The sequence below is a fragment of the Triturus cristatus genome, chromosome 8, assembly GCF_964204655.1.
Source record: "Triturus cristatus chromosome 8, aTriCri1.1, whole genome shotgun sequence".
Classification (NCBI taxonomy): domain Eukaryota; kingdom Metazoa; phylum Chordata; class Amphibia; order Caudata; family Salamandridae; genus Triturus; species Triturus cristatus.
Window position 1 is genome coordinate 1,417,247,551 of NC_140591.1, and position 12,307 is coordinate 1,417,259,857.

A 12,307-nucleotide genomic window follows, 5' to 3' on the forward strand; every position below is an offset into this window, starting at 1 on the left:
CCGGTCCTGCGTGTAGTGATCCCCCAGGACACTGCACTCAAGGACCCTCGGCTGCCGCAGGTCCCGCCCCCTCTCAGCCCCCCCCCTCTCAGCCCCCCCCCCCCTCCCCGACTCTGCATGAAGTGCTACCCGAGGGCGCTGCACTCTGGGACCCTCGGCTGCCGCAGGCCCCGCCCCCTCCAGGCCCCGCCCCCCAGCCCGGCTCAGCGTGAAGTGCTACCCGAGGGCGCTGCACTCAGGGACCCTCGGCTGCCGCAGGCCCCGCCCCCTCAGGCACGGCCTCTGCTCGGAGCTCAGCTGGGCTCAGTGTGAGAAGGCTGACAGCGGACTGCGGCGCCGGGCTCTGCGTGTGCACTCCCTGTGCTCTCCTTGACACACGGCCGTGCACTAATGCACACCGCTGCTTCACAGATAACCAGCAGGATAGCTTTTCCTCGGTTTGCAGCATTACATTTATTTTCTGGCTATTTTGAAGTGAGTTTGCACTGTTTGGAAATGGGAATTCAGTGTCTGCGTGGACTGCAAGACTAGAGACTGATTGACAACAGTTCCTGCACCATTTGCATTGTGTGGACGACTGGCACCTAGGGTGTGAACTTGTGTTCAGCAGACCTTCTGTGGCACCGGGATACTAAGATCTCCTCGAGGCAACTCTTAGCGCCTGGCAGTGGACAGATGTGCCCCATCTAAGAGCTGTGTAAACCTGGGCAGTGGGCGGGCTGCTCTTCACCCCTGCATGGAAAGTGGGCAGAGTGTGCCGTGCCGTGGTGCAGGGGGCAACCGGTGCTCTGCTTGAGTGCAGTGGACAGGCTGTGCTGTGCCATAGTGCAGTGGACCGTGCTGTTTCTACGTGCAGCGGGCAGACAGTCGCGCACCAGAGAGTCTGTCGTGCCCATCTCTGCTTGCAGTGCACCCACTCTGCCAGCTGCACCCACGCCTCTGTGCTGCACCCTCCTGTACCGGAAAATGGGGCGAACCCTGCAGCGGGGACTCCTGGAGCTGTGCCTCGCGCTGCTAGCCGCCCGGGGGGCGCTATGCTTCGGGGACGACGACGAGAGGCGCTGCGACCCCATCCGGATCTCCATGTGTCAGAACCTGGGCTACAACGTGACCAAGATGCCCAACCTGGTGGGGCACGAGCTGCAGACGGACGCCGAGCTGCAGCTCACCACCTTCACGCCCCTCATCCAGTACGGATGCTCCAGCCAGCTGCAGGTAGGATCTCCGGCGCGCGCACACGCGCATCTCCACCCTGTGCCCAGGAGCACATGGCACCTGCTGCTCGGGGTGGGTTGAGCCTGTCACTGCTGGTGCCAGTGTGGGAGGGAGGCAGGGCTCCTAATGCAGAGAAGCCTGAAACCCGACATGCACTGGGGACATACATTCCTATACAGAAGTGGAAGATTGCTCGGTAGATTGGGTGAATTTAAAATGAATATATCAAATAACCCTTCCTATTAGTGTTAATTATTTTTCTACGTATTTCCTGGTTTTAGGAAAATGAGGCATAGAAAGATAACTTAATTTGCCCAAGGTCACATGACTTGAAGCAATAAGAAGCCGGGATTAGACCTCAGTTAGCGTTGTTTTACAGTTGACAGCGTAGTCCGCAAGATTAAAGAGGTGTCATGACAGTAGTTTTTGGAGTTTTTCCTCTATCTGTCTCTTGCGTTCAGTCTTTTTCACCATTGACAACTCTCTTGGAGTTCGGATCACCTGTTAGGTTTTCTCCTTGTGTGTTCTTTTTTTGGTAGCGGCTAAGAATAGGTGTGCCCTTGCCAGGCTGTTGAAAATGATGCCCCCTTTAGTCTCTGGCTGTTGTGGGGGGCTCATCGGCCGTCGCCTCTCGGCGACACTCTGTTTCCTGGTATACGCAGAAAGTGCCATGTGTGCCTGGGGTTGTGGAGAGCGCGCCCCCCTTAGTTGTCACTTTAATGAGTTTTGAACGAGGGTCCAGAGGGCGGTGACCCCGTGCACGGCTCACCCACAGGTCCCTGCTCAGATCTTGGGCGCACTGGGCTGGTATTCAGGGCACAACCCGAGAACTCTGAGGGGAGACCCCGTAGGTAACATCACTGGTGCGGAGACAGTTTTCAGAATGGGGTGCTGTCATCAATGTTAGTCACAGGAGCCGTAGGGGGTGTGAAAAACCCAAGCATTACACACATCACAAGTGCAGCAAGCGAGCCACGCTCGTTCGGCAGGAGAGTGACAGGAAAGCAATATTTTCACAGTGGTGCAATTTGGAGCATATTATCCCAAATACACCAAAGCGTGGGACGGCAGGCTACCACTGTTCAAGGATCAGAGTTTACATTGAAACACACACTAAATATGCACCAGACATGCCTAAATGGTGCACAATCTCTCTCTCTTTCTTTCTCCCTCTCTCTATATATATATTGCGCATCACACTTAAGTGTCTTGGTTTGTTCTGAATTTATTAAAATCTCTATTTCTATGACACTTCATAATTTTAAAACCAAGCGCCTCATGTGTACTTTCTGTGCTGCTTCAAACCCTTCATGTTATAAAACGTGCCGTTTTAGTGTCTCTCCTTTCACGCTGCATGTACCTCAGCACCATTGACACGTGGTTCATGCTCCAAAATGTATTCGCTTTGCAGTCAGAGAAAGGAAAAGTAAAAAATCACCATGTTGAAAGAATATGCAACGATTTGTCAGGAGACGTAACCCGACGTTTGACCCCTGACCTTGAACGCACAGCAAATGTGAGAACGGAAAAACAAAATGTGCAGGTCTCTGTATTGTTCATGTGTCTTTACGGCTGCAAGCTTATTGTGGGGTGCTAGCACCTCCGAGACCCCTGCGTCCATCCCCCCCCCCCCTCGACACCATAACATCAAAGGTGAGAGGAGGAAAGTTTCAACTGGTTTGTTAGTAACCGAGGTTCCTTGACTCGTGTTCTCTTACGTAGACCGTGCCTGGGTCCTGCCACGTGCAATGACACAACACACGCTCTGCACGCGTCTTCCAGCGTTACCTTACTAAACAGTATCGCTCCCCTGTTAGTGTTCAGGACTGGACCGTTTTATCTCCAGTGTCTGTTTCTGCCCCATAATAAGCCTAGTAGCGCCCACTTGTAGGATATCTCGGTGGGTGCACACACCTGTTGTAGAAGCGATCTGCGTGCAACCTACAGGGCACGGGTTCGCGGATTAGTTCACCCTAGAGGGTTTGCCAAGATGAGCTCCATTGAGTTTGTTTATATTCACGCCTGTAAAGGTGTGAGTACACGAGGCTGTAGCGCCAAGCGCCCGGCCATACCATGCTAGGCGGCTGTTCCACATTCGCTGCCCTTTTTGAAAACATGTCATGTGATGTTGCTCTCTCACACGTGCAGCGTGAAGTTCTACAAATGCTTGTCGCCTCGGGTGTCTCAGATTACTCCCCCAGACCCACCTACCGCCAGTCAGTGCACATCTGCCGAGCCAAGCACCGGCCTGGACTCTGTGGCTCTTCTAAAGGGGCGGCCCAGACCCGCACAGGGTGGACACCAGCTTAGACACCGCTGGAAACTTTCTTTCCGTAGACGCACTTATGCGGGCTTATCTTTCGATGTTTGGCCCTGTGTTTTCTTTAAAGCTGTGCCCTGCAGCGTGCAGTGCCCTGCTGGCACATCTCTCCTCGGGTTTCTTGCATCACACACGAGCTGTCGAGTTTAAAAAGAGCGGAGTGCCACACATTCCGTTGAGTGTGTCAAGTAACAGGACTTGTTGCTGTCTTTCCCACGAGTCACACCCCCCTCAGTGGAGGGGTGTCTGTATCAAGTGTCTTAGCTCACAGATTACACACTGAACCCACAGGGAACTCAGATATTTCTGCTTCTCTCCGTATTGGGGATGGTTTATTTTTTTGAAATGGGGCCACACTTTCGTATTTTTACACTTTTATATTGGCAGTGGAAAGTTACCGAATTGCTGACAGCTATTCCACCCTTCCAGTTGTCAAAATGTGCCCCCTACAAATTATATATATATATATATATATATATATATATATATATATATATATATATATATATATATATATATATAGTCAAAACTTATTTATTCGATTTTTCGATCTTTCAACAAAGATCATAAAAGAGCAAAGTAGAAACAGCACAAATACACAGAAGGACTTGTATACAGTTAGTGCTGAAGGAGGTAAAAAAATGTCATGTGAGCATTTAAAAAAAAGTTTCTTAAAAATAAAGATACATATCAAACTGCAATATCACAGCAAAAAAATGACAAGGGGCGATGAAAAACAAATATAAAGTAACATCTGCAGCGCTGAGCGCATATACAAACACAAATATGGCTGATTCACTCTACATGTTGTATATCACAGCAGAATCAATTGTGATACGAAATAAAAGGAGAATTTGAAGAACACGACACTGCATACAGATCTTGTATTTCATGAAATTGTTATATAGTGGTGCACTGAATGCTCGTTATGTTGAACACTGTACCGTCCAGTAGAGGTCCACACCTTGACAGTGGGTGTTTATGATCGGGTGCACATATACTTTTGGGAAAATTCCCTCCATTTACTGTTTTTTGGGGATAACCGGTTAGGTGCTGGTAGCTATAGGGCCTCACTGTCATTTGCTGTATAATACAAATACATATATATTGTTTCAAGCTAGTTGTATTCCAGCGCTTCGAAGTTACCATAAGATTACAGCTGCTGTTTTACAGACACCAGAGCCAATAAATACATTTGTCACTTCATCAGCCACCTCAGAAAGAAATCCTGTTTCATCCAAAGCAATGCTGCTGCTTATGCAAAAAGCGCATTCGACAAAAAAACAACCAGCCCTAAAAAGGTGTTTCTGAAATAAGCAAGACAAGTTGAACGAACAGTGGGGTTAGATCTGTACATCTTTTGCGGATATGTTTGCCCCATTCAGTGTAATGCATTTGTTACTTTTCATACTTAAGTGCCTAGAGAAAGTTGCACTTGTGGTACAGCACTATACAAAGGCTCTCATTCATCCACTCGCTTATCTCATGTAACCTTCACTGATGCTCTGTTAACTGACACCCCATCTGTCCGCACATCTCATTCGTACACTCCATTATCGCATCTACTCAGCACTCACTCAATGTTTCTTCTTGTTTCCCTACCCCATGGGTGTTGTTACGTGCTTCTTGTCACCAGTTTGTGTTTACAGTGTGGCCAGGGTACATTTTTGCTAATTCTGTTATTTGCCTTCTTTTGCAGTTCTTCCTCTGTTCGGTCTACGTCCCAATGTGCACCGAGAAGATCGACATCCCAATTGGCCCCTGTGGAGGCATGTGCCTCTCTGTCAAAAGGAGGTGTGAACCGGTCTTGAAGGAGTTTGGGTTTGCCTGGCCCGACAGCCTGAACTGCAGCAAGTTCCCTCCACAGAATGACCACAACCACATGTGCATGGAAGGCCCTGGGGATGAAGAGGTACCACTTCATGGCAAGACGTCATTGCAGCCGGGAGAAGAATGCCAGTCCTTCGGGGCCAATTCGGACCAGTACACCTGGGTGAAAAGAAGCCTCAACTGTGTCCTCAAGTGTGGTTATGATGCGGGCCTGTACAGCAGGTCAGCCAAGGAGTTCACCGACGTGTGGATGGCCGTGTGGGCTATTCTGTGCTTCATCTCCACAGCCTTCACCGTCTTGACCTTTCTGATAGACTCTTCCAGGTTCTCCTACCCTGAGCGCCCCATCATATTCCTGAGCATGTGCTACAATATCTACAGCATCGCCTACATTGTCCGTCTAACCGTGGGCCGGGAGCGCATTTCCTGTGACTTTGACGAGGCTGCAGAACCAGTCCTCATCCAAGAGGGCCTCAAGAACACGGGCTGCGCCATCATTTTCCTGCTGATGTACTTCTTTGGGATGGCAAGCTCTATCTGGTGGGTAATCCTGACATTGACCTGGTTCCTGGCAGCGGGTCTTAAATGGGGACATGAGGCCATCGAAATGCACAGCTCCTACTTCCATATTGCGGCATGGGCCATCCCAGCAGTGAAAACCATAGTCATCTTGATCATGAGGCTGGTTGACTCTGATGAACTCACTGGCCTTTGCTACGTGGGCAACCAGAACATTGATGCCCTAACTGGCTTTGTGGTAGCACCTCTGTTCACCTACTTGGTGATTGGGACACTCTTCATAGCCGCTGGTCTGGTGGCGCTTTTCAAGATACGTTCAAACCTCCAGAAGGATGGGACGAAGACGGACAAGTTGGAGCGACTGATGGTCAAGATAGGCGTCTTCTCCGTCCTGTACACCGTCCCAGCCACCTGCGTCATTGCTTGCTACTTCTACGAAATCTCCAACTGGGCCATCTTCAGATACTCCGCTGATGACTCCAACAGGGCGGTCGAGATGCTCAAAATCTTCATGTCGCTGCTGGTGGGCATCACCTCGAGCATGTGGATTTGGTCGGCCAAGACCGTGCACACCTGGCAGCGGTGCACCAACCGGCTGGTGAACTCTGGCAGAGTGAAGCGGGACAAGAGAGTGGACAGCTGGGCCAAGCCTGGTAAAGGCAACGAGACAGTGGTGTAGCCAAGGGCGACCTGTGCTGAAGTCTCCAAGTAAAACTCTTCTCTCTGGGAGTTACTGTGATCCACAGCAGTGTGGTGGAATGTGTGGGGGGAGGATCTCCAGGAGGGCCACAGACAGTCCCTTCTGAAGCCCCTGTTACAAATGGGGCTGCACACGTGAAAAATGAAGGTTTCTATACAAGCTGTGAACAATCACAAACTACAGGCCGGGTTACAATGCACTGCACTGAGTGTTTCTCGAGTCTAAGTGAATTCCCAGTCAAGTGAGGGGGTAAAACGCCTGGGGCGTGGCTCCACAGCTGCCAGTTGTTTTGGAACAGAGATAGTGCTGTCAGGAGCATAATGTGGAGACATGCATTAGTGCTCTTGGACTGGCATCAAACCACTAAACACTGGAAATAGGAATAGAGCTGAAAACGAACGGGGGGCTTGTGCACAACTTACTGATCGCAGCAGGGCTCGCAGCGCCCCCTGGCGGTGTTCGTAATCTTCTTGCAGTGCCTTTTGTTTTTGGAAAGACAAATATTTGGATTGCTGGTTACGAAAATGTATGCAGTTTTAGCAGATATTTATTTGTTGTCCTTATCTTTATAGAAAGTGTCTTTCTTCTGATAATTGCTAATTTTGTCTTCTTTCTTTGTTTTTCGCCTTTCCCCTTCTTTGCTATTTGTCTTGCAATATTTTTTTGTACTTCCTTTCTCTTTCCTCCCTCACGCCACGTTGTCTGCCCTTATTTATTGTATCATCTGGTAGCACACTGCCCCGTTCTCTGCTCATAGCATTCTTATTTCAGCGGTGTGCTTTGTTTCTCCCCCTTTCTCCCGGTGCTGGGGTAAAGACGGGAGGAATGCTGCCCTGACAGTCACTTTTATTCAGTGTGAGCCGAGGCCGGCGGAGCACGCTTATCTCCCCAGCCCCAGAGGCCCAACTGCTTCGAGCAATTAGGCCTCGTTGCATTTCATTTGGTGAGATGCCATCTCGGCAGACGCCAGGCGCGGAGGGGGGACGGGGGTGGGGGGGCTGCTCTGTTTATATTTCCGCGCACCTCACGTCCAGATAGAAAATGTATTTTTTTATACTTTATAAATAATGGCTGTTCTTTATAAACACAACCCTCACTTCGGGGTCAGGTCCTGGGTGGCACCGTCAGGGGGGATCGAACCCTACTCTCCCCGGCACGTCAGTCGTCTGAACATACATACCTAATGTAAACATGTTCGCCGAGCTCTGCGGTGTCTCCAGCGGCCCAGAAATCTATCTGCCAGCTGTTTTTTTTTTTTTAAAGAAAGGTTGCAATTGGGGCTTATCCAGTTTCCTCTCTGTGAGTTATTCCCTGTTGCGGCCGTTGGTTTTAGGTTTCACTGTGGTGGGGGTGGACATCGCACGGGTCTCCGGGCTCTGCTCGCCGTAGAGTTTGCAGGTCGCTGGGGTACACGCGCAGCACAGCAGACGAGCCCCCCACCCCCAACTGAAGCGAATGAGGTCTGCCGGAGCACGTGTCCCGCCTCTTAGGCCTGCCAGTCCCCTAAACCTTTTCAAACTTTCCAGTTTATGATTAATACACGTCAGAAAGCACTCGTTTCAGTAGAAAAGGAGTTGTTTCTTTGTGAAATGGAGCTGGTTCTAATAATTTCAATCCCTTTCCCAACTATTGTTGTGTTTGGCTGGAATTCTTCCCACCCCCAGCTCACACGCGCCCCCATGCTTGTTCCTGAAGCAGTTTACATCTGATCTCCGCTCCAATGCCCTGGTGTTGTGATCTCTCAGTCTGAAGTACCGGAGTTGTGATGTACAGGCGTCCTGATATCTCGCCCTGATGTACTGGGGTTGTGATTTCACGCTGTGATGTACCGGAGTTGTGTTTTCAGTTTGATGTACAGGAGTTGTGATTTCACACTGTGATGTACCGGAGTTGTGATTTCACACTGTGGTGTACCGGAGTTGTGATTTCACACTCTGATGTACCGGAGTTGTGATCTCCCACTCTAATGGGCAGGGATTGTGACTTCTCCCTTTGATGTTCTGCTGTTGTGGTCTTCCACTCTAACTTGGTTGTGTTCAATTACTCTGATGCTGGTGTTGTGATATCCGACTGTAACACAATGATAATGTGATATTTAATTCTGGTGAAATGGTGTTGTGATCTCCCTCTCTAAACTAATGGTGATGTGATCTCCCACTCCAATGGCGTTGTGATCACCATACTCTGATGCACTGGTGTTGTGATCTCCCACGCTAATGGTGTTGTGATCACCATACTCTGATGCACTGGTGTTGTGATCTCCCACTCTAATGGCGTTGTGATCACCATACTCTGATGCACTGGTGTTGTGATCTCCCACTCCAATGGCGTTGTGATCACCATACTCTGATGCACTGGTGTTGTGATCTCCCACGCTAATGGTGTTGTGATCACCATACTCTGATGCACTGGTGTTGTGATCTCCCACGCTAATGGTGTTGTGATCACCATACTCTGATGCACTGGTGTTGTGATCTCCCACTCTAATGGCGTTGTGATCACCATACTCTGATGCACTGGTGTTGTGATCTCCCACTCTAATGGCGTTGTGATCACCATACTCTGATGCACTGGTGTTGTAATCTCCCACTCTAAAATGTTGATGACGTGAACACCCACTCTAACTGTAATGGCCTTGTGACCTCCCACTTTGTTGTGATCTCTCACAGTAAACTAATGGCCTTGTGATCTCTCACACTTATGCACTAGTGTTGCGATCGCTCACTTTAACCTAATGGTGAGGCGAATGCCCACTCGGTTGGTCTTGTGATGTCCCACTCTGATATACTGGTTTGTGATCTCCCACTCACTCTAATCTAATGACATTGTGTTCACGAACCCCCATACACTGGCCTGTGATCTCCCACCCCAGTGCCCTTGTGATCTCTCGCTGTGATGTACTGGTGATGTGATCTCCCACTCTAATCTAACTGCATTCTGTTCACTAATTCTGATGCACTGATGTGACCTCACACTCTAATCTAACGATGTTGTGATCTCACACTGTATTTTAATCATCCAGTGAATTCCTGTGCTGATGAAATTATGTTGCAATCTCCCACTGTAATTGCAACAGCACTGCGGGGTCTCGCACGATGCTAGGACAATGAGATTTCCTGCTTCAATGCCACTGTGCACTGTGCAGCTCCAATGTACTGGTGTTGAGATGTACCTCCTCGACGGAATACAACCATCTCCTGCTCTGCAATGTTATGTAATGTTATGTCAAATAGTTTATAAAGCGCTTGATTACCCAGGGTGTCTTGGCGCAAGCAGTGAGATGTCTACTTTCTTCCCTATGCCCCTGCATTCTGTTAAAGGATGATTTAGCTATTAGGGGGCGAGTGGGGTCTCCACCTGCCCACAAGTCATGGGATGTCTGCATCCTTCCCTATGCCGCTGAAGGAATGTTGCTGTTCTTAGGGGGCATGTGGGGTCTCCACCAGTCCCCAAGTCATCTGTGCATCCTTCCCTATGCTCCTGTATTCTGCGCAGGAATCTTGCTGTTCCTAGGGGGGTTCTTGGCAGGGGGGACCTCCATATTGAGAGAGGGGCAGAGGATTCTGGTTAGAGCCTGTTTTTTGGGGGAAACTAAACCAGACCCTCATTTCAAACAGTCATTAAAGTAAGCAGCATGAGTTTAATTGAAATGCAGCTGCCCCTCTATCAGAGAGATTAGGGGAGGCAGTGGAGGGGCCCTGGCGCACAATGGGGAGGCGACGAGCCGGTCTTTGTGTCTGATTGTGCAATCCTCTCTTTTCAAGATGCCTAAAACCCAATGCCAAATGTATGCAAAACTCAAGTGCCTCAGAAGTGCAGGAGCGCGCGGCTCGCACGCGCACAGCTGCCCTCACGCGCTTGCCAGTATTTATTTGCCTGTATCTGAGCTGAACCTGTCACAGGAAGGTACACGTGACTCACACTCCCCTGCCGAAACTGCCTTTTATTTTCTGAAAATTGTGACAGAATGGAAATTGGTTATTTTTGTATGCTGTACAATATTTTTATTGTTTCATTTATATGTATATATTTGTGCTGTAAATTTATAATTTATCACTGTACAAAAAAACTGATATTTAATTTTGTATTAAAAATAAAGCAAAGTTTTATTGAAAAGGGAAAATGTACGGTGTCATGAATGTAACAATAATCCAGAGTGACTGCAGGAATAAAATGGCCAGTTGGACATCGGTATATTTACGTCACGTCCCGCCCCTGTAGCTACTTCCGGGCCTTTAGGGAGTATGCCTGAAGATATGCGTCTGCAGCACTTGGGAATGGAGGGGAGTGTAGGGTATATAGGCCTGGAGCCAGTCTCTCTCGTTTCTGAATATTTCACTAGTTAAATCAGGTAGGATTTTTGCCCGGCTTTTTATTACAAGGAGTTGCGACATTTTTGGCTGCGGGAGAAGAGGAAAAATTGGGCGGGAAATGGGAAATTGAAATAGCACCTGGAGCAGAGAATGAGGCCGTTCGTCTGTAAAGAAACAATGGCTCCGCCTTGTGGTGAATGTTAGTTCAGCATGCTGCAGTGTATGTAGATGCTGTAAAGGGCTTTTTGCACGTGGGTGTTGCGACTGTAACAGCTGTATTTCCTTGCAGCTAAGAGCTCATTACGGAAACCTCACACCAGAGGCGATTTTGCTCTGGCAGCAAAAACACACAAACAGGTCCGGTGCACAGAGGACTTTTTGTCTGCACACGCATGCTTATGACCGAAAATAGCTGGATTTCCAAATGATACCTAACAGATGTAAGTCTATTTACGCCTCCGAAATTGTTGGCTACAACAGTGTAGAATAGCGCGGGTGTAACTCCCACTTAAGGGGCGGACAGTGGGCGTAACTTTGGATGGTTTGCATTAAAATCCTTACACACGGCACCTTGTGACTTTTCAAACACTCCTCAGCGACCCTTTCCCGCCTAGGAAGTGGTTGGAAATGGGCTCTGGCAAAAGGCTGGATGGAGAAGTTCCCTTCCAGTGTGGAAGCGGACTGAACCCCTCCAGACTTCATGAAGGCGATGGCATGTTTCCACAAGACAACAATAGTTTCTCTTTTGAGGACAACAAAGAAAAAAGTGTGCAATTTCACAGCTGGTTGCCTCTGCTTTTTGCAGAATTGTACCCTGCGCACAATTTGACAATCAAAAAAATGCACCATAAAAAATCACATGGTTGTCCCAAAAGTATGCCTGGGAAACTACATCTGGCGCAGCTTTCCAGATGTGCTACCGGGCAGGCTTGTGAATTGAGGGAAATCCTACATCTGAACTTGCTTGAAGGGGTGCTGTAACAGGCTCAGGTGTACGTATCTCTGTACGAATATGACCCAAAATCTGTTATCCTCAAACGTGCCATAACATTTGAAAAATGTCACTAAAAGACAAAAATCTACATTTTACCTCACACACACTTAATTTTAACTAAGCTGGATGTCAAATCAATGTCAAATTGTATATTGACCAAATACACGTTCAAAATTTCGATGGGGCAAATCACATGGTAGGAACTATTTTGAACCGAGAGGACACAAGCAGTACCATTCTGAAACGTATATAGCTGTGCATGCCTATTTTAACAGTGTTTAATTACCAGTAAGTTTACACTGTTCTGCTGTGATATTTTCTACTTTTGATGACTTTTAAGTCTGGCGCTAGGCAAGTCTTTTTGATTTTAGTAAAATTATATGTATAATGTGCATATTTTTAGGTGGTTTTAGCCA

General features: G+C 48.4%; 1 protein-coding gene across 1 annotated transcript; it reads left to right on the plus strand.

The window, feature by feature from the left end:
- The first annotated feature begins 306 nt into the window (after window positions 1-306).
- On the plus strand, window positions 307-10,700 carry FZD4 (frizzled class receptor 4). The gene is made up of 2 exons (XM_085623148.1): window positions 307-1,215; window positions 5,235-10,700. Exons 1-2 carry the CDS (start codon window positions 967-969, stop codon window positions 6,561-6,563), a joined length of 1,578 nt encoding a protein of 525 aa, XP_085479274.1. The 5' UTR covers window positions 307-966; the 3' UTR covers window positions 6,564-10,700.
- The last annotated feature ends 1,607 nt before the right edge of the window (window positions 10,701-12,307 follow it).